Consider the following 26,872-nt stretch of genomic DNA (forward strand, 5'->3'; position numbering starts at 1 on the left):
GACTGTGCCTAAATCCATGATGTCTGCCAAAGCTAGTGGATCCTGGGGCACTGGCAGGGAGAAACAGGAAGTCAGGGCTTAAATTTTATTTCTAAACCTTCCAGACCCAGAAGGGTTGCCTCTAGCGTGCCCACGGAAGTCTTCACTTCCTGTGCCATGTTTCGGGTTTAACTCACTGCTCAGAAAGACCTTGAATATTTGATTTTGGAGAAGTGTTTTCTGTTCTTTCTAGCCTGCATCTATGGAAATGAAGTTGTGATTTGATGCTTGAAAGGAAAAATAGATTATGTTGCTAGCAAATTGGTTATTTGGATCAACAATTTGGAGACGTGAACACTGGAATTGGTTGCTGGGAGGCACAGCATCAATCTCCAACAGATGAGACTCGTTCTCTGCAAATTGCCCCGAGTGTGCTGTTGTAAGAGAACCAACTACACATTTTCAACGTGGATCTTTAAGAACGGTATCAAATGTAAAATCTGCCAGTACTTGGCCTCCACCGATAATGCCATTTTTTTTTCCCTTTCCCATCTAGAGTGTTGTAGGGAGCTCTGGATCTGATGGCTTTAGCAGTTGACAGAGCCTATCAAATTTTTATTAAAATTCCCAGAGCTGGAGACAAGGCAGAGCAGTTTGCTGGATGGTGAGCAGATTTTCCTTAAAGGAAAGAATATGCTCAGTGTTTTTGCTTCTTTGCAAACAACCCGGCAGGATGGGAGCAGCCGATTTGCAAATTATTTTTGTGATGGAGAGGAAAAGCTACCTTTTATTCTTTGCATCCTCAAGTGGATATGCAAAAATACATATGAACATATAATCGTCCAATCTTCCTCCTAAGCCTCTCTCTATTCCTCACTTCCCTTTTTTCTTCTCCAATTGACTTTTGGATTTGTGCTGTAAGAAAAAAGGGCTTCTTATACTTAAGCTGCTCCCTCTGATGATGTAAGTAAAACTGAAGGGGAAAAGATGAACTCTTGTATAAGGGCCAAAGGATTTTCCTCGAACAAGAGAAAGAGCCGGTGAGCTATTTCGGGTTAAAATGGGGAGAAGAGTATGAACGGTCTGCTTCTCATCCTCCTGTGGGCAGCTGGTCCAGCAGGATCCAGGCTGCAGGACGGCTGGAGCTGCTGCAAACCGGCGCACTGAGGGCTAGGACGCAAGTGCAGACATTATACACATCAACGCCAATTTAACAGGGAAGAGTATTTTAACCTTGGGATGACACATTGTATGTTTCCATGCATGGCCCCTCACTGAATCTTCAGGAAAGTTTCACTCAGGGCTGCCTTTCTCTCTATGCTTATTTGCTACAGCCAGACCATCAAGCTCGTAGTGAACTGCAAATTGAAATGACCTCCTTATCCAAAATAGATGAGGGCGAGGTAGGGCGGGGAGGGACCCTGCCAAGTGAAAATGTGCATCTCACTCATCATGGCAAATCTGGGCTTGTCTTTTGAGATGCTGAGGGTGAGGAGCTGGAGGCAACAATCCAGGAAGGATGCTCACTGGGAAGGTGGACCCCACCTCGTCCGTCCATCCTGGTGGGATCTCAACGTAACAGCTCTATTCCCAGAAGGAAACAGTCAAGTATTTGGAAAGACACCTTCCATTAATTCCCAGATGGGTCTAAAGCCTTCTGATGTTAAAGGTAATAATGTTTCACTTGGGGAAGAGAAGCTATGGTCTCTCCTCTTTCTCCAGTTAAGCTCCAGCTCTGAGGTGACAACATTTGAGCATACGTGGACTAAATACATTTGAGCCTCAGTCCCGTAATGGTTAGTAACAATAGCTGGAGTTCTCTGAGGTGAGTTAATAGCTAAATTCAAAGAACTAGTTTGCTGTTAGCAGGACTTCCCATTTGCCTGCTCTGGTCAGCCCTATTTTGGGGGAAATATAACCTTAAAGTTAAAAAACAATGTACATTCTCAACTTTAGACTCTAAAATATAAATGCACTATATATCTTCATTTAAGGGAAAAGTGACTCTTCAGCAAGAAAAAATATAGATAGAAGTAGCGTTGGGAGATCTGTAAAGATATGAGCTTTAAAAGTTTTGCAATGGACAGCAAATATTTAAGTGGTTAAGTAGCAACTCGGTAAGTTTTATACCAAAGGTGGTAGTAATATAGTGTGTTCTTTAAATTTTTCTAGCTGACTGTGTGACATCAGAGCTAACTCATTCTCATTATTTTGAAGCATTTATGATAAATCCTATTTTCTACCAGTAGACATCATTACAGAAAAGCACTGTATTTTAATTGATTAGATTTAGATATGCTTCTACATTTTTTCAGTGTGGGCCAAGCCTTCATGCTTTGAAAAAGCTAGTAAAGGTCTATTCAGGAAATGTTTAATAAAGAATCATAAAATATACCTCAAACATTCTTACTAATATAATATTCCCTGGAAAGTCTAAGTAAATGAGAAAACTTAAGATAGGATTATTCAGGAAATGTAAGAGACTGTCCATACTTATTTTTTGGCTTGTTTGCTTGTTTTTGCATTTTTTGGTTGAAATGTATTTGATCTGCAATCTACAATGTTGTGTTAGTTTCGGGTGTTTGGCAAAGTGACAGTTCTATATACATATATATACACTTTTTCAGATTCTTTCCTATTATAGGTTATTACAAGGTATTGAATGTAGTTCCCTGTACTACATAGTGGGACCCCGTTGTTTATCTATTTTATATACAGTAGTGTGTATCTGCTAATCCCAAACTCCTAATTTATTCCTCCCCAACCCGCTTCCCCTTTGGTAACCACAGTTTATTTTCTATGTCTGTGATTTCTGTTTTGAAATAAGTTCATTTGTATCATTTTTTAGATTCCACATATAAGGGACATCATACGATATTTGTCTTTCTCTGTCTGACTTATTTCACGTAGCATAATGCCATCTGAGTCGCTCCATGTTGCTGCAAATGGCAGGACTTCATTTCTTTTTAGTGCTGAGTAATTCCACACTTTTGATTTTAAATTTATCGACCGCAAATGATGGAAGTCTTTATGTTAGACTTAATCTGATTAGAGAAGAATTGGGGTTTTTGAATTAGTTAGCTTGTCATTTCACAAACTCTTTTCTGAGCACCTGCTCTCTGCAAGGCCTCTGCTGGCGTGGGCACAGAGTGCTTCTTTGGGATTTTAAAGCAGAGGAACAACAGTCATCAAAGGAATTTACAGAAAGGGAGACACAGGAGAGACATAAAAGGGGGGTGCCTTCAAATTTGCTTCCTCGGGTTTGGTGCCAGTACTCACCAGCAGCTTATCAAGGATAAACTGGGATATGATAAAGGATTCTAATCAGGGGACAGAATGCCCCACACAAAGTGAACAGACCCCAAATATGTGCTGAACGATGAGCCAGTCAATGGTCTCACTTAGGTCTCTGAGTCTCGCTTAGTTACCGACACACTTTCTCTATCTGTTGTGCTTCCTTGAAGAACTGGGAGAAAACTCTACTCCCCCATGTCATATTCGATCCAAACTAACTGTAATTTAAAACTCTTGGGGAAGTTAAAGTGTCTCCTTCCTGAAAAGTGGGGGGCTTCCAGTCTTGACCTGCAGTGTGTAAATGTTTGTTTGAGATTGTAGTTGGTTTGATTAAAAAAAAAAAATCCATCACCGGTTGCACAACACAGAGCTTTAAGATAGCAAATCACCTCTCTCTGCCCTCAGGGAGGCTAGAAATATGACACCGTCAGTGGTGAAACATGATTTTTGTGTTAATTTTTGGCATGAAGTTTTTCAAACTTTGAAATAAACTTTAAAATAACGATAAAATCTTGACTTTATAAAAAGACGCTGAGCAAAATAGGTTTTTTTAAAAAACATTTTCATTATGGAAAGATGCTAAGTATGTATGATTACGTTTTGAAGTCTGAGCATTTGGGAATTAAGATTTTTTTTCCCAAAAATACCATCGCGTAAAATCTCTATATAAGATGTGAATGAAAGAAGCGATACCTTGAGATAATATTCGCCAAGAGTCTGTTGTAATCCTTGCATTCCAGGAGGTCCCTGTATCAGAAACAAATCAAAGATATATGTAAACATTTACCGAAACAATGTGTGTTTAAATAACGTTGCTAAGAACCCTTGAAATTTTACAGTTAAGAGAAAGAGTCTATTTAGTCAAATATTCTAATCAATAGAGAATTACATAGATATATACTTATCATTAGCTTCCTAAAGGCTCTTCTAGGCTAAATCCTACATGAATCCAAAGAAACGTCCTACGTGAGAACGTCTAACATTTTACTAGGAGGTGAGCCATCGGCATATTCTTTATTAAAAGGAATCATACCCATAAAACTCCTCAAGGAAGAGGTTAAGAGCTTCAGTTTGTTTTTGACACGTCCTATAGGGCTTTGATCAACGTATTATAGAAATACATGCCCACGGGTCATTAACTTAAAAAAAATAAAGGCACAATGTATTTTTTTATTGCTTTACTTTTTTGAATTAGCTGGGTGACAATGATCTGCATATGGACTTTCAGGCCAGAAAATGATATCCACAACATAACCTCAGGCTTCATACATTTAAATACGTGGAGTTTTCAGTTGACGTGGAACTATCCACGAAGTACTATGGTGAGCTTTGGGTGGATAAGAAAGAAGACATTTGTCTGTCTCTAAAACTTTCAGGAAGAGAGGAAGAGAAGAGTTTGTCAGCAGCGTTTGGCAGGAAAGAGCTCTCTGCAGGAGGCCCCTTTTGTCTGATCACTAACCTGAGACCAGGCACCCTCACGGTACACCCATCTTCAGTCCTAGCCCACCTTTCAAATCCTTTGATTACACAATAGCTTGCCTGACCCATTGGCTTTCTCCATAGATCAAAGAAGTAGAAATGGAGAGTAAGTCATTAACAGATGACCAGATCTCTTCCCCAGCTCCCCTTTAGTCACCTCACGAACAAACTGTGTGAACAAGGTAACATCTAAAGAAAGATCATAAGAAGTCGACGAGCCTGCGTGCAGTGGGTGGCAATGACTCTGAGCCTTATCCCAATGATTAACTGAGATTTTGTCCTTATTTTCCTTTTAAAACTTTCATAGCTGAACAGAATCTTTGGAGATGGCCTTTGGGGGACACGAGTCTACCATCTCCCCAGATTGCTGGCACTCTGATGAAAAGCAGCTTTTCTTTCTACCATCATTGCCTCTCTCAAGGGTTGATTCTTGAGAGCTGAGCAGTTGATCTCAAGTTTGGTAACGAGTTTTCTAAGTTTTTCTGTGTTTTACGTTTTGGGGAGGGGGGCTTAAGAAAATGCAAAGATTAGCATGATTTTAAATTAAGTTGTTCAACCCAAGAGAGATTCAGCTGTGTCAGAAAAGACACTGCATATTTCATCAAGATCTTGAAAGTTCCTAGAAAGAAAGAAAATGTTATAAAAGCAAAGTTCTCTACATTTTATCTCAGAAAATAAGACACCAAGAGATTATGACCGAGCCAGTCAAAGTCACTGTTATACAAAGATTATTATTTTAAAAAGGGAAGGAAAACTTTGAAAAGTGAAGAAACATTTTAAGGAAGCTGGCTGCTCCCACTGATAGAGGTAACACCTTAGGTATATTGAAAAGATTAATGTTGGTTAACATTTATGACGGGTATTTCTCATAAACAGCTTGTGACTGAAGATATCTTCTAACATGAAGCCTTTGCATTGTGCCATTAAATGTTGAGGACACAAGCTGTAGTGATGGATGGCCAGAAGCAGGTTGGTGTAACTCGTGAAAAAATAATGGGGCCTCGTGAGTCACAGTGCCGACTATGATTGGAAAGACAAATGATGCTGCTACCTCGCTGAAATCAAAACTGAGCTAACATTAGAAAAGAATTCTCATGGCATTTTATATTTTTCATGTTCTTTTTCCATCAGTCAGCTTTGCGTGCAGCATTCCAGGTCAGTTCGTGGATGTGATGAGGAAAGACATCCTTGGGTTGGCGGTTATTTCACGAGGTTTCCAGCCAAGAAGATGCAAGTTAAGAACTCACTCTATTTTTCTTTTTTCATTTTATTTGTGTGTGTGTGTGGAAGGGAAATTATTTATTTATTTATGTATGTATTTATTGAGGAGATACTGGGGATTGAACCCGGGACCCTGTGCATGCTACACACATACTCTACCACTTGAGCTATGCCCGCCCCCTAAGAACTCACTCTTGAAAGTCAGAAGACAGGAGATTCTGTACACATTGATGCTCCTGCCACGACCTAATGAGGTAAGGAGGCATTTTAGACATTGTATGTAGCAGCATCAATGGGTAACTTACAGGTCGATGTACAGTAGGCCTTTGGTGGATGGTGAATGTGTGTTGACAATAAGGCTAATTAGATCAAAGAATAGTGATGTGATGGATACATTTAGCTTCAGACACATTTATCTTGGCTAAAAGTGAAAGGCTTAACAATTGGGGCTCCCAAATAGAGCAAAACAATAACGTCTCAACCAGAGCAGAAGAATCAATCAAATCATAGTAGCAAATATTTATATAGTGTGTATTGTGTGCCAGGCATCATACCAAGGGTTTCAAATAGATTAACTCCTTTAATCTCTACAAGGACACCATGAGGTATGTACGTTCTTTATTTGTAATTTGAAGATATGGAAAATGAGGGTTTGAAATTGCGAACTGACTGAAAACTCCCCCCTGCTCTCCTACCATAAGTGGAGGGCTAATATTTAATGTAGGTAGCCGGGGCTGAAACTCGAGTCCTTATTTACTCTCCTCTTTTAACTTAAAATCAGACTTGCAGCCTAAAATAATTTTTGCAGTGATTTTTAAAAATCATGCAGATCATGCCCTGAAGAATACTGGGTGATCACTCTTCCACGTACTACTTACCATACCGAAATGGAATAAAAGGTCAGTAAAACTGTGTTTAGCCCTTCATGTGAGTCAGCACTGTGCCTGGAGCCAGAGGGGAGGAAATGAGCATTTTGCCTTTAGACGTGGTCCTTCCATAGAGCTGAGAGAGGCCCCCTCTCTCTTTCTTGGATCTATCTTCATACAGTCTCTCCACCAGTGATAGAGAGATTATGCCTGAATATTCCCCCAGATTCCTCCCAATTACAACTATACTCAAGTACACCTTCTCTTTGTTTGCAGAGCTTGGGAGAATAGGTGCTCAAAGGCTATAAGAAGCGGGGGTGCTTCCAAGGGCCTCTGGAAGGCAGTAAGGAGAAAGCAGAGGAGAATGAACAGCCTGTTGGGGTTGCCTGGCACAGAACAGGTCATGGTGTGAATGAGAATAGTAAAAATAATGGGATGATGCTAATTTTGAAAAAAAAATGGGTATGAATTGGGTCTGGTCTTCTGCAAACTGTTTATCTGTCTGTAGCCTACAGCTGTATTCCAGAAACAGAATATGTTCCTCACCCAGAATCCTGCTCTTGCTATAGCACAAACCACTGGGGGCACAGGAGCGAGGACAGCTGGGAGCCACTCTTCCCTCTAAAAACAGCAGCAAGGGCACAGCTCGCTGAACAGAGCCACTGGCCGATAGAAAAGTCTGACAACAGTATTGTTCAGATACCTGCAAGATTAACAGACTTGCAAAAATTCCTTCCACATTTTCGCATGTTCTGTTCTGGCCCTAAAATGTCACACCCACAAAGAAGTGCTCCACGTGAGCTGCAAATGAGGTCGGTCTGAAGTTTGAGGTCCTAGCAGTTCATCTGCTGATGAGCATTTATGATGACATTTTCTTTCTTGTCTTTTAGTCCCTGGGATACTGTGGGCACCACAAATTCCAAACTGAGTGTAACAGAGATTTACAGCTAACAGTCTAGCCTGCGGGCAACACTTTACAAAACTCTCCCGAAGGGCAGAGAAACCCGGCAGCGACTGGAAGATGCGGCCGGTGTGCAGAGTTCCACCCCTGCCTGACTGCGGTCAGAGCAGCAGTGACTCCCTGGGTTGTCTCGAAACTGCCAGAAAGGACAACCTCAATCACCGAGGGGATAGTGATCACAGAGAAACACCCTGCATACACAGGCAAGAGCAATCTCTGTTGACTGTCAGAAAAACAATGCAGACTTGAAAGTAGTAGGATTGGTGCCTGTCTTATAGCCACAGCCGCAAGAGACGTGCTGCTTTCTGTTTTATAATTTGATACACAGCATAGTTGGAGGAGACCGTCATTCATCTCCAAGTTTAGCAAGAGCTGTTGGTCCTGTAGACTATCCATCAAGTGGGAGGGGGGAGGAGTCAAAGGTTTGTGATAAGTGACAGGTCTATAGGCATCACCTGATGTTAGGAGATGTTCCAGGGTACCTGAGTGGTCGCCTTCTCTGAGGTTGACATTTGTAAGGACTTTTCAAGCAGATCCTTAGATGACCCAGTGGAGAAGAGAGGCGAGACTTGGAGCATACATCAGCCTTGGCTAACCGCCCCAGAGCTCTATTAGGAAAATCAGCTGAAGGTTTAAGAAAAGGAAAAATGTCCCAATATCCTGCTCATGACTGTGACCTGCGGCACAGCTGTACAGGTATCATGGCTACACAATGTCTATCTTTTATGCAGGTTCTCTTTGCTCTATTTGTATTGGTTGGGAGACGTAGCACATCTAGTTAATGTGATAAGCACACAGTTACAGATAAAGTTATCAGCTTTAAAATACTCATGAACTCCAGGGAGACACACCTGTTCAGAACCCACCTGTGCCCATGTGTGATCGTCTGAGAGGTCTGTAAACCTGGTATGGGGAGACAGCCCGATGTTATTTCCTGGTGTGATGAAGTGAATTAAAGCTACATTCAGCTTGGGGACATATACTTTTAGTGGTAGTTTAAGTTATTTAAAAAAGATTTTTTATTTGTTTGGCTGTTTTGTTTGTTTGTATTTTTAGCTAAAATCTTGCTAGAGGTGAACAACAGAGAAACATTATAATGTCTGCCACCAGCGTCATCAGATGCATAGTGTGAAAATGATGAGCTGTTTGCATGATCATCTCCTTAGATTGCAGCTTTGGCTACAGATTCCCAAAGTTTAAAAGATGGGAAGAATTTTATGTTAAAGCTCCTTCAGTCCTGGTCTTGGCTGCACTTTTACTTTTCAGCTAGTTCAAGCAGTGCCTTGATTTCAAAGAATCCACTTTTGCCTTTTTTCCCTTCCCTGGTATTTGCTGTGAGCTCCCCATGCAAGCCTGGACTGGGGCCTTTGGGTTAGCTTTAACACAGCCCAATGTCCTGAGTCAAGACCTGCATGGCTCCTCCGTCACTCTGCTCCCTCTCTGATCCTCCGTCCTGAACTGCCTTCCTTCCTCCCTTTTCTCTGAAAGCATCCGTTGGTTCTTCAGAACTGCTGACTGAGCCTCCATGCACCATCTGGGTACCACTCATCTCCCCACACCAGAGCTCTCCAGTCTCTCATTAGTCGCCCCTTTCAAGATTCACAAAACCATATTTTCAGGATGTACACAGCTGCTTTCTGGCCCTGTGGGGTTCTAATGAACTTCGGCAACAACCTTCAAAATATCAAAAACCTCTGTGAAGAAAGTTGTTCTCATCAATGTTCTTCAAAACATGCTAAAAAGGAGCTTTGCCATAAGAGCAGACAGAACATTTGTGATTCAAAAGTCATTTGTGCTAATTGTCAAGAAAAATTTCCAGTTTGCCAATGGCTGGTAGAAAAGGCAGAAATCAGTAATGAATTTTCTCTTGGTATTAAATATACTTATTGGGAACTCTAACTTCATTCATAGAAATGGTGAGATGAAGCATATTTCAATATACAGTTAATGTCATTTTCTCTCTATATCTATTTCCACCTGTAACATCACATGTAACGTGGTGAAGCACGCTTACGCTATGGTAGTTTATCTGTCTTTCCAGTTGGAATGAAAAGCCCTTGAAGACAAGGAGTTTCAATCTTTTTTATCTTATCGTTACATAGGAAGTGTATACGGTACCTCCTTCGCACCCCCCAATATTTACAAAATTCAATAGAATCTCTTGCAAGAAGAATTTTGAGGGGAAAGCCAATTTCTTGCCTGTTGGTTTTAATTTCAGTTAGAAGTGGTAGGAAACTGAGCAGGGGTCTTGCTGCTTCCAAACTCACAGAAGACAGGGACAAAAGATCCAGATTAATCTAGGAATCTGGCTACGTCACTGAGAACGAAGCTGCAGTGAGCTCCAGTGAAGCAGAGAAGAGCTTATGGTTGGATTTCTGGCCAGAATTACAACATGGAAAGTTGTCTCCCAACTTTGAGAGAAAAATAAACAATACTCTTTAAAAAATGTTTAGGAAATCAATTTCTTTTTCTTTTAAACACAGATCCTTTTATTTATCTTAACTGTTTGATCTAAATGAATGTTTTTCATTGTCTCTTGGGATTTGATTAAGTTAAACAGTTGTAATTATAAGAATAGATTATTTTTCTGAGAATGCCCCTGCTACAAAATTTTAGTGGCTGAGGCGATACCAACACTCCAAACCTCCTACCCTACTAAATTGCTGAAGACTGTCAAACTGTGAAATATGATTTCTGAAGCCAGGGGAGGATGGACTGAGTGTTTATACTATCGTTATATTTCAACAGAGAGACCTCAAATTCTCCTTAATGGGATTACAATGGGAAATGTGGGCCAGGAAGTACGTATTAGGTGAAATTTAAGGCTCCTAGGAAAGAGCTCTGATTTCTGAAAAGATCTCGCCCACTTTCTGGTTTATGCCTGAAACTTCATAAGGAAAGACTGGTTCATTTGATGTTGTAATGCTAATGTTCTGCATTTACAGCTCAGGGTAACTCTATCCATGCTTTCACTTAGATTTTCTTAGATGGCAGCATAGTGTGACTGCAAAACACATCATCTTATTGGATTTTCATAAAAACTAAGTGAGATGGTATTATTATATTTTCCATCTGATACAGAAAAACTGAGAGACTGCCCCTCAAATCACACAATAAATAAATGGTAGAACCAAGTCTAAGAGCTGTTCCACTCTAATGTATTCTTCTTTTTTTAAAATTTTTTTTGTAATTTTTTGGGGGGGGAGGTAATTCAGTTTATTTATTTATTTATTATTTTAATGGAGGTACTAGGGATAGAAGCCAGGACCTTGTGCATGCTAAGCATGTGCTCTACAACTGAGCTATACCCACCCCACCAACTCTAGTGTATTCTTATTGATAATGATGTGCTATCATCACATGACCATTATCACAATGATCATTGAGTACTTCTTGAGAGTAAGTTGGATGGTACAAAAAAGGGGAGGAGTAAAGGGATGGAACCTGGGGAGGGGGATAGGAGAAGACAGCACAAAGGGAGGAAGGGGTACTGGAAAGGAGGGTGCAGATCCTGAAGATGGCTGCTTTGCTTAAACCACCCCAGACCTTGGGCCCTCATGTCCCGGCATGCGGCTCTGAGAAATGGAGTTAAGTCTTAAGATGAACTTTGAGCCTAAGAGGTGGGGACTCAGTGAGATGAGCTCAGGGAAAACTTGGGTTTCAAGGCAACCAGAGGACATGTTTCATTCACATGACCCATCTGTGAGACTGGATGTGCCCTTGTCCCTCCGTAGGTGTTCTCAAGTGTTTTCACTCACGCTGAAAAGTGAGCCTAGTGAGTTTCTCTGGTTCACAATGAGTCGGTCAATGAACACAGGTTGTCAGCATTCTTAGATGGAGGAAGTATAAAGACCCGAGCAGAGGGAAATAGGAGGGAAGGGGGCAAAGCAAGTAGAAGAATCGATGTGAGAACGAGAATGAAAGAACTGGGGAAAGTATCGACACTTCTGCTTTAGAAACGGGAGGCCCTGGACAGAATCCTGGGAAACAAAGTGAAAAATTATGAGCAGATGGCAGAGAATGATAAAATGGGATAATGATAATGATATTAATAAGTAACAACAATTACCCTTTGAAAGTAATAACTACAGCAGATACAAATACTGCATTCTACTCTTCCAGCAATGCAGTGAGGTGGGGATTACTCTTACACCAAAGGTTAACTCTTACCCAAGGTTGTTACAACTAGTAACACACAAGAGTTCCACCCAAGTTGACCTGACCCCACAGCTTTGATATTGTCACTCTTTCCTTTATCTGCGTCACAGTGAGAGGGATGACAGATAGCAGAAAAAAAAATCCATCATTTTAATGCTGGTTAAAACAATCAAGTAGGGAAGAGACCACACATCGACTGATGAGAGACAGAATGCATAAGGGCCAAGCCAAGAGAGCTATGGGACACAGTGTAGACACACATTTTCAAAGATTTGGATGACAAGAAGAGATCAAGAGGAAAGTGACCGGAATGGGAGGAGGTAAGGAGAAGAGAGAGAGGAACCACATGCAGAAACAAGAAAAGCTAAAATCATCCAGGGCTTAGATTACAGGGAGATAAGGTGGGGGAGATTTCTAAAAGGGAAACGTGAAGAAGTTGGCAATCCGAGCCAGCATCTGAAGTCACTTTTGAAGTTCGAATGATACCAATGAAGGGTAAAGAGTCTTAGCAATTATGAGATGGTAGAAGAAAAGCAAAAACAAACCTGGTTATAGTTGGTTGGGAAAAAGGCTGGCTAACTGAGAGAGTAATACTGCGTAGGGCCGATTTTGATAGGCTGAGACTCCTGTGAGCATGAAATTGCAGTGAACAGTCATGGGACAGTAGTCACACTTAGTAAGAAAATGAAATAGCCTTCAAGTAAGACTACAGTCGGGCCATTGTGTTCATTGGGGAAGGGAGATCTGTGTATTAGCACGCTGGGACTCTGAAGGGTTTAAGTGATACGGCAATAGACTAGTTTAAGCACGTGTCAAGGGCATCTTCTGGGGACTTTGCCTTAAAAGATAAGAGCCTTTTTACTAGAAGCCAGTAGCCACATGCTCGTTCTTGGTGAACCTCTGGAACTTCTGAGCAGCGGTGATCCATGATCTTCTCTTGTTTCATCCAGGTTCTCCCCCCACCCCCAGTGGCATATACCTGCACCATACTTTGTAGGATCAATAGCTCCTAAGTGTCTCCGTCTAAGACCCCGCCAGCCTCCCTGGTTCAGAAGTTCAGAAGCAGCGCGATGAACAGGTGAGGGATGGTGGCAAAGGCAGCTTATGGCTCTTGAATAAGAATTTTTCACATCAGCCACTTTGGACGTTTTTCAAACCCATTCCTCTGTGTATTCCGGGAAGTGCTCACTTGAGCTGGGTTTGTTTCTTCTGGCTTGAACACTGAGCTGTGTAATCGAGGGAACTCAAGCAGAGGCAGTTTATGGTTGTATGAATAAGCAAAATATTCCGTTTGTGACCTGACTGTTTTCCAAAATTGCACAGTCCCTGGTTTCACTTGTCATTTTGGAACAGGAGTAGGAGGGTGGGGGCTGTGACAGCGAATGCATTCAATGAGTATTATTAATCCATTTCATAAAAGCAGCTTTTCTACATTAGGCCATGAAGCTCATACTTTTTTTTTAACACTTTATTTCCCAAGGGAGAAAAAAAAATCACGTTTAAAGGAGCTGATTTTCCCTGATACCAGGAAACAAGTCAATCTTATTGGTATAAAGCTCACTGCAGTATTGATCGAGTGGGACATTTCTGACTGATTGCCATGGCATGGTAGAAAAAAATGATTCCTCCCCTAATGTGGCTCTTCTGCTTATCCACCCATAAAATGTCTCATACTTGTCTCTCCCTGGTATGTCCTGCAACAGTAAACATATTATTTGTCAGCTTCCTAAAATATTAGGAGCAGCAGGAGTCTCAAGAGTGGGTCTCCTCCCCCGGGAAGTAACACTGTTGACCCCCTACAAGGTAACACAAGCCACAGGGGCATGAGAACTGGAAGAGTGGAAATGTGTGAAATAAATTATTTGTATCCCCAAAGTTCACCATCAACAAAAAACCATACCTGGGGAGTAGCTGTGCCTCCACCCCCTCGTCTGACCCCAGGGATTTCTCAATAACCCACCCAAATCCGGGTGGAAGTTGGTTTACACAGCCTGCCCCTACCAATGTTTTGAGTTTCCATTTACTGCAACTGATAATATTCACTCTCTTTAAAAGTGTTGGTAGAATGACAGTGCTTCCTGTGCAGAGAAAATGTGATTTCCAAGTCAAACTCCTGGGACTTAAGATAGCCAGGCTGATGGCAGTGGTTTGTACGCTGCCAAGTTCCAAAGAGGCCAAGGGCACGTGCAAAATCTGAATAGTTGGGGACATTCTGGATAGCTCTGGAAAAAAGCAAAATGAGGCTGTATTTTGGGGTGATGATAGCCTCCACTTTCAACATGAATATATGACATTTTGGCTTCTTTCTGTACAAGTCACACTAATGATAAATCTGCAAAGGACATTTCTTGGCTCAAGTTGAGGTGGGAAGCCCCATGAAAAGACAGGCAGGACCCACAGGCAAGGCTACTACTTTCCTGCCAGTGCCATCTGGTTCCCTGGCCTGGCGGCATTATCTCACTTTTTGCTTCTGCAAAACGGCTTGCTTCTAGGAAAGCTGAACTTACCCCTAAGAATCTATTGGTTCCCTGAGCTCACTCATGATTGGTCCATTTGTAACACCTCATTTGCATACAGCTCATTCCTGATTGGTCCATTTCTATCACTCCTGATTGGTCCATTTCTAAAAAGCTCACTCTTGATTGGTCCACTTAGTTACACCTTATTTGCAAATGATGTTGCAAAGTCTAGACTGGTAGCCTATAAAATCCTGTGTAAACCTACAGATGGGGTCCAGAGCTTGGAGTGTTAACACCTCTGGGCCTGATGGTATAATCAAGTTGAGTTCTCCAGCCCTCTGAGTGCTGCTTGGTGTCTCGCCAGGATCCAGGCTGCTGTCACAACTGAGCTGTAACACACTTTGCTGTAACAAAGTGAACCCCATGGTTACAGAGGGTACACTCAGGGAAATTCTAGGAAAAAAGACTTACTGACTTCATTTTTAAAACACTTAGCCCCATTCTACAAAGTATTTCAGGCAAAAGAGAAGATGCTGACACTCTAGGCAAGTGAAGAAGTAATTAGTGATATTAACTGTGGCCTGCCCCCACAAACATGCTTTTTCTGCTTCATCAAATAAATCTTGAATATTTCAAACATGCTGAGAAGTGCAGAAAATAATACGATAAGTCCCCATGAATCCACAACCCAATGTTGGCAAATCAGAGCCATTTTCCAGATTTGCTTTAGATCGTTTTACCTTTTAATAAAATTACAGATGTAAATGAAGCCTCTTCAAGTTTTATTTTCTGCAGAATTTCCTTCCATGTTTCAAGTCTTCCAAAATAGGAGCAGGCTGACTAAATGGATCAGCCAAGGGCCCTACTTTTCAAGGCCCAGACGTATCTGACTGTTAAAACGGAGATAATCATTTCTTGCCATTGCAGAGAGCCATACAGTGGCAAAATTAAAAACTGTATAAAGATACTTCTGGAAATGATGTCATCAAAAACAAATGATAAGAGTACACCAGAAACTGACACAACATTGTAAACCGACTAGACTTCAACTAAAAAAAAAAAAAAAGATTACTGAGGAAACAAGTCTCCCTTTCTGAATATTTCTCAAAGGCCAGATTTATCAAAACCTTAGTGCTTACCTACCACAAAGAAATGGTACTTAATCCATGTCCAATAACAAGTTGGGTGACCATATATCCAGGATTTCAAATATTCTGGCCTGTCATTACTATACATAATGTATGTCATTCAGAGGTTCTTTTTTTAATACTTTATTTTTATTTATTATCATACTATTTTATTTTTTTTTGGCAAGGGGAGAAGTAGTTAGGTTTATTTATTTTTAATGGAGATACTGGGGACTGAACCCGACCTCGTGTGTGCTAAGCATGTGCTCTACCACTGAGCTATACGTTCCCCCACAAGAAGTCTCACTAGCTGGTTTCAATAATATGACTCAAAATGAAAAAGGTAGTCAGTGGCTAGAAGAACATAAAATCTTTTTCTTCCTGAGTGTATTCATAATTAGTTAAAAAAACCCAAAAACTTAGGCAGTCAGAAAGTGGCTCATAATGTCTCGCTGCTGCTGGTCAGAGGGAAAGAAAATGAGAAATAATTAGGGAATTGAACCCAAGTGCTACTTTTCACATTCCCAGTCTGATACCCCAGCTGCCTCACATGCATGTCTATGTATTGTGTGACCACACAAGGTGACACTAGCATTTCAGTAATGTTGGCAACAGCTGTTTTGTCTGGCACCATGACCCCAGTGGGGGACAAGTGGCAATAAAAATGATTAACAGGCCATGTCTTCATTTTCTAGGTCCTATGTGTCTTCATTTTTAAATCTGAGGAAGTCACTGTATTTTCATTAAGAACTAAAATGACTCTTTCCATGGACTCAGATAAATGGTTAGGTTCACTTTCTATGAAGATATGGTCATTCATGGCCTTTAGTCACTTTTGAGACCAAAGAGACTAAGGTTCTTTGCTGAAAGGAAAACAAGACAAACAAAAAACCTTTGAGGCTTCTGGAGGGGATGTTAAGAATATGAACTGGATTCCCATTGAGATACGATATGCATAAAGTCTCATGCAGAGTGTTCTAACAAGGAATCAAATGCTTTAATCAGACATTCTTGTCGTCCACTTTATCCAGCAATCCAAAACGTGTTTGGGGTCCTAACTTCTTTCAGAGGTGGTCCTGGGTAGAGGCTGAAATATTTACTTTGCACCTTGAGTCCTCAGTGCATAGTAAGTCAAGTTGGAGAGTGAGGACATAAAAGACTGGGGTTAGTGATAGATAATGGGGTACAGGTGCAGGAAGGCATTAGTCCCATGGTGTTTCAAGAGCATATACTTTCACCGTTAAAACTGCTCATCTGATCCCACCTGTAGCCCATCAGAAAGGAAGCACCAGGGTGAGCTGTAGGGAGACGGAATGACTTACATGTGATGAGAGTCTGTCTTAAGGAGAAGCATGGTGTCCGCTGGATTCAGGCAGGAATTGAGTGTCTGGATTCAGGCATTGAAATGAAATGGGCTACTGTGAAAGCTGTGTCAGTTCCCCCGTTTTCTCTTGGCAAAGAGTCTATTCTTTGTCTACGCAAAGATTAAAAAGGACTGACTATACTTCGGTAAAACATTTTTAAAAAGGAGTGCTAAAATGACGTTACCTTTAGAATTATCCCCAGGAATAATAATTTCATCACATCAAAATAATCTAACCACTGAGACAAAAGACAGACATGCCTAAGACCTACAAAAGGAAGATGTGACCAGCTGATTATTTTCCTTCTGTGCATCTACGCTCATAAAAGCCATGCATCTCCAAAGCCTCTTCTGGCACGATTCTTCTCCCAGCTCCTTTCTGTTTATTGACTACAGCCAGCTCTTCCCCACCTCAGGCCCTTTGCACATGCTGCCCCTTCTGGTTGGAAAGTTCTTACTCTGGTTGGCTCCTTCTCAAGGAGGTGGTCCTTGAAAAGGTCATCTAGATGCTCGGAGATGCTGCCTGGGCCAGCTTTACTAGAGCAACAACGCTTCCTTCCAGATCACTCCCACATTATAGTTCATTCTCCTGTAGCACCTCCTGCGAGGCTGAGACTTTTGTCCATTGATGGACTTGCCTCCTAACCGTCACTGCTCCCTCGAAGTGATAGAGTGTAAGTTACTGATGGTAGAGAGCTTACTTTTAATTGTTTTGTTTGTCACTACGTTTTTTCAAACCACTGGGTGCTCAATGTTTGTAATAGTGATTAACACATGGTAGATGATCAATAAGTATTTGTTGAATAAATGAACTCAATTTCACTCCCAAAAAGTATGTACTCTTTTAACCATCCACACTGCTGTGTAACCACAACCTTCAGGACTGAGCAATGACTCATGCTTTAAAGGTCAAAGAAATTCTACACTGAAGTCAAAATGAAAACAGAGACAGCATAGTTGTACATGTTTTAAATCATATTGTTTTAGAAAAGAAGCCTAAATACCACTAGAGTCAGCTCCCCCAAATTCATGCTGCAGCGTCCTGCCCACACGTTACAATAGGTCGCTCTTCTAGGGATGCAAGAGTTGAGGGTTCTCCCTTCAAGAGGGCGTCACGTTGGCATTGAAAATGACTGCTGATGAAATAATATGTAAAATTTAGGATACAAGATTAGCATAAAATACAGGATACAGGATTTAAGATGCAGGATAAGCATAAAAGGCAACAAAATCCTGAAAATCACGGAGACATAATGAAACCTCAACACTGAACCTTTTCCAGATCTCAGGCATCCTACCCAGGGCTGTTTTTTCGGAGCTTTCCCAGTGGAAACGGTAGAGGGCGCTGCTGCCCCACATTACAAATCACGTGCATTTCAGTTTTCTAATAAACCGCTGTGCAGAAATGTGACACATTTGAGCTCTGCCCGATTCTCATCCTACAATAATGAAACAATGCACAAAAACAACACCAGAGGGAAAAAAGTGAAAGGAAATCAAGAGCCTTGCCTGCAACAGAAACGAATAATAACACATGTTCAAATTAATGCGGTTTTTAATAAACATTTTTATGGGGATGATGAATGCGAAATAAAGTGAATGTCAAACGGCTGGGCTAAGACTTGCCGCCTTTAATGGCTCGTGGGTTAAACTCTCCTGCTGCGTCTCATTGCCCGGGGCTCTGCTCTCTCTTCTAAAGGCACCAAAACCCAGAATACTTTGAAACAAACCAAGGCGTTTCAAGCCTCCAGACTTTCCAAGCCTCATTATCCTCACACAAGGCTGCTATTTTCCATTGCTTATGCTACTCAGGTAACTGCAAAGCTTTGGAGACAAAGACATTTTTATTAGAGAGCAAGTGATAGAAGCTGGGACTTACAGAACATCACAACTGATAAAACGGGACGGCTCCTCATGGACGAACAAGCCCCACCAGCCGGTCAGTCCCACAAAGTCAAGCAGAGGAGAAGGAACGTCCCTGAATACTCAGACCTCGGGGTTCGTGTCGCCTGATGGGAGTGACTTTCGTGTCTCCTCACGAGAAGATGTATACACCTAGAAGACATATTCCGCCTACAGAGCGCACCATCTCTCATTTTAGCAAATCACTGAAGGATATTTAAATTTTGATTAACTGGATTTTGAAGGGGAAAGAAATGTGTTGGTTCAATGACAGACTCAAGACAATCGTTACAACGAAGCTACCATTGTTAATCAACGATACTGCAATGAAAAATAAAGACAGCTCTTCCACTTACAATAGTGTACATGTAAAGGAAGGTTCAAAATAACAGTAACGAGGCGGGGCGTATAGCTCAGTGGGTAGAGTGTGTGCCTAGCATGCATAAGGTCCTGGGTTCAATCCCCAGTACCCCGATTAGAGTTAGATAAATAAATAAATAAAAACCTAATTAACTCCCCAAACAGCAATGAATTTAAGTTATATTTAGAGGTTTACATCTACAAGGAACTTCTTCCCCTTTGGTGGCATCTGATTCTCCCAGAAACTGTGGGAAGGACATGAGGTGGGTCCCCTCATTTGCAATTGACAGAAGAAGAAACTGATATGTGTGGAGACCACAGGTGAATGGTCAGAGGACACGCAGTGAGGAGAAGGTGTCCTGCTGTCCTGAGGCACCGCAGTGCTGGGCTTTTTATAAACGGTGGGAACATCAAGCCACATTCTGGGTATGATGTTTAAGTAAGGCGGGTCCTAGTCACACTAAACCTGGAAGCTTGCCTTTCACACCTGGGATCTAGCAGAGTAAAGGTGGGGTTAGGGATCACTTCCTGGGTTTCAAGTCTGACTCCCCCACCTGTGTGAACTTGGGCACGTTCCTTGATGTTTCATAGCATCCTTTACTCCATTACAAAAGGAGGACAATTTCTACTTCTCAGGATGGTTGTGAGGACGACACAAGGCACTGGCAGGGGGACCTAATGCAGAGTTGCTCGTGCTGTAATCAGCTTGCCCGACCCGCCGCCCCCTCCCTCTGGAGCTGTTTCTTAGTGCTACTCCCTTCCCCAGGGAGATGCTCCTTGCTCTCCTGCTTCCTTTCTGAAAACCTGCTCTCAGTCATACTCTTAGTGCGTGTGTAGGCAGTGTCAATCCAAGACACCTGTACTTGATGGTTTCTCTCTGATGCAGAATATTCACTCAAAACAAGACGACAGAAGTTATTTGGTGGGGGTGGGGGGGGGGACTTGGGAGCTTTTCCTTCTTATAGGGAAGGAAAAAGCTCTGCTTGTTAACAGGAAATTGGACCGATGGTTTATTTAAAAAAAGTTCATCGTAAACGTGACTCTTAAAGCACATGTTGGAAGGTCTTATGACAATGTGAAATATAAAAAATATTAATTTTCTCTCTTATCAAACAATAATAAAAAGGTTTGTAACAGCCCTCAATGAGGGCAAATCCTCTGTGAACCAGTTCAGTTTCCCCTCAATTATCAGCATCCCAATTAAGAATAACGTTGCTATAGGCAGATTACATGTGTGTAAATTTCAACTAACGTCTCCTCAGAGAGAGGAAATATTGCTGTTAAGTTTGGAGAGCTAAATTGGCATACTACATACGACTTTGATGCAACATTAATTCATAAAGACAATTTGATAACATTAGTTCAAAAGATCTACTTTTAGTAATTATTCTTTTATTAGAATATTTTGCCTAGGAAATATGCTCTTTCAGGGGAAAAAAAAACTGTCCTTCCACACGCACAGATACATATATCTGCTAAATGGAAACTTGTGGTAAATTATTCTTTGTAAACAATTTATCTTTTTGGTACAAATGTTTCTGAAGAAAGGGAGAAAATATAAATTTGGTTTTAGAACAAAGAATTGCATGTAGGAGGATTGGTGAAAATGATTTGATTATTTCAGTTGCTTCAGGCCATTAGACATTTCCTTCTCCTAGTTTTTAAAGTCTTCATTGACACTCCCATAAATAACAACGCTACCTTTGATTTTTCATTTTTGGGGGGAGGTGGGGCAGAGGTAATTGGGTTTATTTATGTATTTTAATGGAGGGACTGGGGATTGAACCCAGGACCTCATGTGTGCTAAGCACCTGCTCTGCCGCTGAGCTACATGCTCCCCAACAACACTGCCATTGGTTTAAGAAACATCTCTATAGCCCTAGAAGGAAGAACATTTTCTTAAAGAAACTGAGCAAAGTGTGCTGTCACCAGAGGGACTCCCGCCTCCCGATAACTCCTGTTCCTTGGTTCTTTTCAGACAGTCACCCTGATCAGAATAAACGAATAGAAAATTTCCCCTAACTTTTTCGAAGGCTAGTCGCGCAGACACATTTGCTAAAATTGTATGCTGTGCTAGTCACTTATTTAAGGGACATTACATATTGTTTGATTATCATTTGATAAGAGAAAAAAATACTTTTTTAAAAATATTTCACATTGTCATAAGGCATTCCAGCGCGTGGCCAAGGACTCTCACGTGCACACCAGCAGGGTGAGTCAGATGCCATCTCCCCGTCTCGGTCAGAAGGGTCTTAGCTCCCACCTTTTCTTCTTTCTCTGGTTACTTTCCTCCCTGCTGTGAAGTAGAGCTCATCTCACATAAGGTCCGATGGGGAAAAGACAAATAAATGAAACACAACATCTTGATCTAACAGTGACTACAAGGAAAGGGGGATGGCTCTTAAGCTATAGGTAAACTGTGATGATAAATTACAAATGACGATGTGGGACATCCTGACAGAGATGAAAAGGCTCTCTGCTGATACTTTTAAAAGAGTCAGTACTGTAATAGCTGCAATGAACCTGGCTCACTCCCTCAGTGATCCACTTGTACAGGGACCCGTCAGTGCAGTCTGGACTTGGGACGCTCCACTCAGGTGCTTGCAGCCTCTCATGACATGTGGTGCTCATAGCAGGTCTGCCTGGAGGCTGCCTGGCTCCCCACCTGCCCCACCAGCAGCACGTAGCCTGCTCTCTCCTTCCCTTCTATGTGCTTTCCCGGACAAACCTTTTCAACTGTTTAATAAACAGCTTTATCGAGGTGTCACTGATACACGAAGAACTCCCCTTATTTGATGTGTACAGTTTGATGAGTATATACATATGCAAACACCTGTGACATCACCACCACCAAGGTAACTGACATAGCCACACCCCCCAGAGTGTCCTTGTGTCCCTTGCTGTGTGTGTGTGTGTGTGTGTGTGTGTGTGTGTGTGTGTGAAGTGCACATAACATCAAATCCAGCCTTGTAACAAATTCTGAAATGCACCATACTGCATTGTCGGCTGTAGGCACTACGCCATACAGCAGATCTCCAGGCCGTAATCATGTCACGTAACTGAAATTTACACCCCTTGAGTAACGACTCCTCAGCACCCCCATCCCTCAGCCCCTGGAAACCACTCTCGTGTCCTCTGCTCCTGTGCCTTCGACCACGTCAGAAGCCACCCATAAGTGGAGTCACGCTGTCTCTGTCCTTCAGTGACTGGCTGATTTCACTTAGCACAACGCCCTGTGGGTTCACCCATGTTGTCCTTAACAGGTGGGAATTCCTTCATTTTGTTAAGATTCAGCCTTTATGCTTCAATCGTCAATTCCTGAAGGAAATCGCCCCACTCCTTCGGCTTAGGAAACACTTCTAAAGCCCCAGACCGGAAGAACGTTTTCTTAAAGAAATTGAGCAAAGTTTAAGGAAACGATAGACTTTTCTAAATTTACTTCCTTTGTTCACATCTTCTGTGAATTAAACTGGAATCCTTGAAGAGTTTGTGTATTGTATTCATTTTTGCAAGTCTAGCTCCTAACAGAGTGTTAGGCGCATAGTAGGTCTTAAATAAATGTTTACTGATTGGTGAAACAATCAAACAGTGTGAATTAGGAGCAGGTTGATTTTTTCTTATAAGGTCACTTTCTTAAAATGTTAGTTCATATGATCTTGAAAGGACTGATATGGAAGAACTCTGTTCATTTCTGACCATTTGGGAAATAGCAGTCCTCTTGCTAAAATACATTATGTTTAGACAAGTTAAACATGAAGGTGGCATAGAAAAAATGGGGGGAACCAGTTATATAACCTTTCTTTTCAATGCTGCCCTTAACTAATTCCTGCAAGTATGACTAAGTGCATAGGACTTTCTGCAGTATGTTGATTTGCACATCATATAGTCTACATATTATGTAGAATTTTTTGTCAACAAAATTCAAAAGCTGATGAAAACCGTACCTCAAGATAAAGTTTTGATAATACTTGTATTAGAGAAAAAAATATTTAAGTCAGCTAGAGGAGTTATCTCAGAATCAAAAAGACAATTGGGAGTTCAAGATTTGCAGATACTAACTACTGTTTCTTAATCTTCTAAATTCTTCAGTACACTCATTTGATCTATAATTGAGAACTCATTCCAGGATTTGGTGTAATCCTCTTCTCTCCTAGACTTTTGGCAAGCTCGTCATAAAGGCCTTCATCATTCAAATTCCTCCTTGAAGCAACAATTATCTCATCTTGAAAGCAGCATCGGACATTTAGAAAACTACGTGAAGGTCTAATCTTGCCTGTTAGCCTGCACCAGATATTCTTCTTTCTAGCACAAGACAATTATTGAAAATCCCTAGACTTCCGGGCAAGATGGCGGAGTAGAAGGACGCTTGTAAGTCACCCTCTCCCACAAATACACCAAGACCCACATCTACAGACCCACTCAGCCAACCAGAGCACCTGCGGAACTCCGACAGAACATCGCCCTCTTCAAAAGATAAAGGCGCCAAAAATCTGGTAGGAGAAAAGGAAAAAAGAAAGAACAAAAGGCAAAGCAGCGCGGGACGGGTCCCGCGGGGAGGGAGCGGCAAAGGAGGACTGGCGCTTGCTCGCTGGGTCTCCCCTCTCCAATTGAGAGGCCAGCGGGACGGAGGGGGAGCCTCCGAGGCTCGGATCTGTACAGAGCAGCCCTGGTCTGACAGAACTAAGTTAAACGGGCACAGAGCGTCCCCCCCGACACCCAGCCTGAGACGCGGGCCGGCAGCGGCGGGCAGGGCCAGGCTGCACAAGCCGGGCGGAGGACGGGGGCGGCTGCACGGAGGCAGCTCCGGGGGACTGCAAGGGGCTGGGCGCTGGGGCTGTGGGTGTACAGGACAGAACAACCTGGCCCCTCCATAAAACAGCAAGGTTGATGTGCTCTCGGGGGAAGGGTGCATACCCCCATCTCTGAAAACCCGCGGAAACTTTTCAGGGGAAGAGGGGCGGGGCCCAGGCAGAGCCGCCATATTCTCCGGCGCTGAGCACCCAGGCGGGGGCAGAGGCGAAACCTGCATCCGCACCGAAGGGCTCAGCAAGCTCAAGGGCCAGACTGAGACGGGCCTACAGCCCGGGGCAGGTGGGATCCTTCCATCCTGGTCCCTCAGAGAACTTGCTCCACAAAGACAAACAAGCAGCTGGGTCTTGGCTCGGAGCAGGGACGAGGCTGCCCCTCCGTCTTCCCCGAGCCCACCCGCGGAGCGCAACCAGGGCGGAGCGCTGGCCAGGGCGGAGCGCCCGCGCAGAGCGCCCAGCTGCACAGAGCAGCTGAGCTACCGGGGCCGCAGGCAGGGGGAGAGCGGCCCCCCGCCTGTCGGGCAGGAACACAGCCCCTGACCGAGGTGCTGGGAGGGGGCACGACCCGCCCTCCTGCCTGGCCAGTCTGCAACATCTGACTGCGGCATCTGGAGGGGCAGTGACCCGCCCGCCCGCAGCAGAGGAGAGCTGCATCTGACCCCCTGTGAGGAGGAGGCGCGATCTGCTTGCCGACAGGTGCTGGGAGCAGCACAGAAGAGGGCGCCAACGGAGGGCCTATGAAAACAAGCTGAGCTTCCAAAACAGGACGAAGACAGAAGGACTTCACATTAAAAGCACACAGACTCCAGGAGAACACCGACAACCCCCTTTTATTTTATTTTGTTGTTGTTTTTGTTTTTTGTTCACACATATATTCATCTCCCCAACCCCCCCTTTTTTTAAAGGTTTTAAAAGGACGTCTCCACCCGATTAATACTCTGCTTCAACCTGCTCTTCTATTATTCATTATACACTGTTTTCAAACCCTCTTTCTCCCTTCTTTTAAAAATCTTTCTCTCACTCTCTTATTTTTTTTCTTTTTTTTCCCTAAGTTCTATTCCTAAATAGGCATTAGATAGATAAAATCCTTAAGATCCAAAATAGACAACTGATACTCCATAAACCACAGTGCCAGAGAGGTATGAGCAAGATGAAGAAGCAGAGAAACCTTTCCCAATTAAAAGAGCAAAAGGAATCCCCTGAAAGAAAGCTCAATGAAATAGACATCGATAGCCTACTAGATCAAGATTTCAAAAAAGGAGTGATCAAATTGCTGAAGGAATTAAAAGAGATAGTGCTTAGAGAAATAAAATATGTCAAAAATGAAATTGAAGCTATAAAGAAGAGCCAAGCAAAATGGGAAAACTCATTGACAGAGATAAGGAATGATCTAACAGCTGTGCAAAGCCGACTAGTTAATGCAGAGGAACGAATTAGTGATCTAGAACACAGGGCAACAGAAAGCACACATTCAGAAGAACTACAAGATAAGCAAATAAAAAATAATGATAATAGCATAAGGGACCTATGGGACAATATAAAGCATCCCAAGCTTCGCATAATAGGGGTCCCAGAAGGGGAAGAAGGATCAAAGGGGATTGAAAAGGTTTTTGAAGAAATCATGACTGAAAACTTCCCAAACTTAAAGAAGGAATCAGATATCCAAGTACAGGAAGCTCAGAGGGTCCCAAACAGGAAGAACCCAAATAGACCCACACCAAGACATATCATAATCAAGATGGCCAGAGTCAAGGATAAAAAAATGATTCTAAAGGCAGCAAGAGAAAAGCAAAGCGTGAACTACAAGGGAACCCCGATAAGGCTATCAGCTGATTTCTCTACACAAACACTACAGGCCAGAAGGGAGTGGCAAGATATATTCAAAGCCCTGAATGAAAAAAAAGATGCAGCCTAGGATACTTTATCCAGCAAGGCTATCCTTTAGGATAGAAGGAGAAATAAAGAGTTTCACAGACAAAAAAAAGCTGCAGGAGTTTAGCAACACTAAACCCATGCTAAAAGAAATATTGAAAGGGCTATTCTAAATAGAAAAGCAGCAGGATGCTACAGAAATGAGAAACGTACAACTGGAAAGGTGATAATTCATGAATTACAAATAAAGAAAACACGAAATTATAAAAGAAGACATACAAATCACTGAGAGTGGGAGAGGGAGGCAGAGAAATATAGAATTTTTTTCTTTCTTTTTTAAATTTTTTTAACAGTAGGATGGGTTTGAGATCATGTTATTATCAGTTTAATAAAAACAGGTATAGGTTAATAGATTTACAAAAAAGGGTAACCACAAGTCAAAAATTTACAAGGGAGTCACAAAAATTAAATAAAATCCATGATAATACAAAGGAAAATTACCAAACAACAAAAGGAAGAAGAAAGGAACAAAGAGGATATACCAATTCAACTGCAAAGATAAGTTCAAAATGGCAATAAACACACATCTATCATTAATTACTGTAAATGTTAATGGACTAAATGCTCCAGTCAAAAGACATAGAGTGGCAGAGTGGATAATAAAGCAAGAACCTTCAATATGCTGCATACAAGAGACCCACTTTAGGGAGAAGGACACATATAGATTAAGAGTGAAAGGATGGAAAAGGATATTCCATGCAAATGGAAAAGCCAAAAAAGCAGGTGTTGCAGTACTGATTTCAGACAAAATAGACTTTAAAACAAAGGCCATAAAGAAAGATAAAGAAGGACATTTTATAATGATTAAAGGAGTGATACAAGATGAAGATATTACACTCGTTAATATATATGCACCCAATATAGGAGCACCTAAGTACATACAAGAATTACTAACAGAGATAAAGGGGGATATTGATGGGAATACAATCATAGTTGGAGATTTTAACACTGCATTAACATCAC

At 42.0% G+C, this 26,872-nt stretch overlaps 1 protein-coding gene across 1 annotated transcript in view; it reads right to left on the reverse strand.

The window, feature by feature from the left end:
• The window catches only part of COL19A1 (collagen type XIX alpha 1 chain), a 332,279-nt gene that overhangs the window by 87,584 nt on the left and 217,823 nt on the right, over positions 1–26,872 (reverse strand). Inside the window, exon 17 of the mRNA XM_072965486.1 lies at positions 3,967–4,020. Within this exon, the coding sequence (XP_072821587.1) occupies positions 3,967–4,020 (54 nt within the window). The remainder of the gene's footprint in view (positions 1–3,966; positions 4,021–26,872) is intronic.

Source organism: Vicugna pacos, chromosome 8 (assembly GCF_048564905.1).
Source record: "Vicugna pacos chromosome 8, VicPac4, whole genome shotgun sequence".
NCBI lineage: Eukaryota > Metazoa > Chordata > Mammalia > Artiodactyla > Camelidae > Vicugna > Vicugna pacos.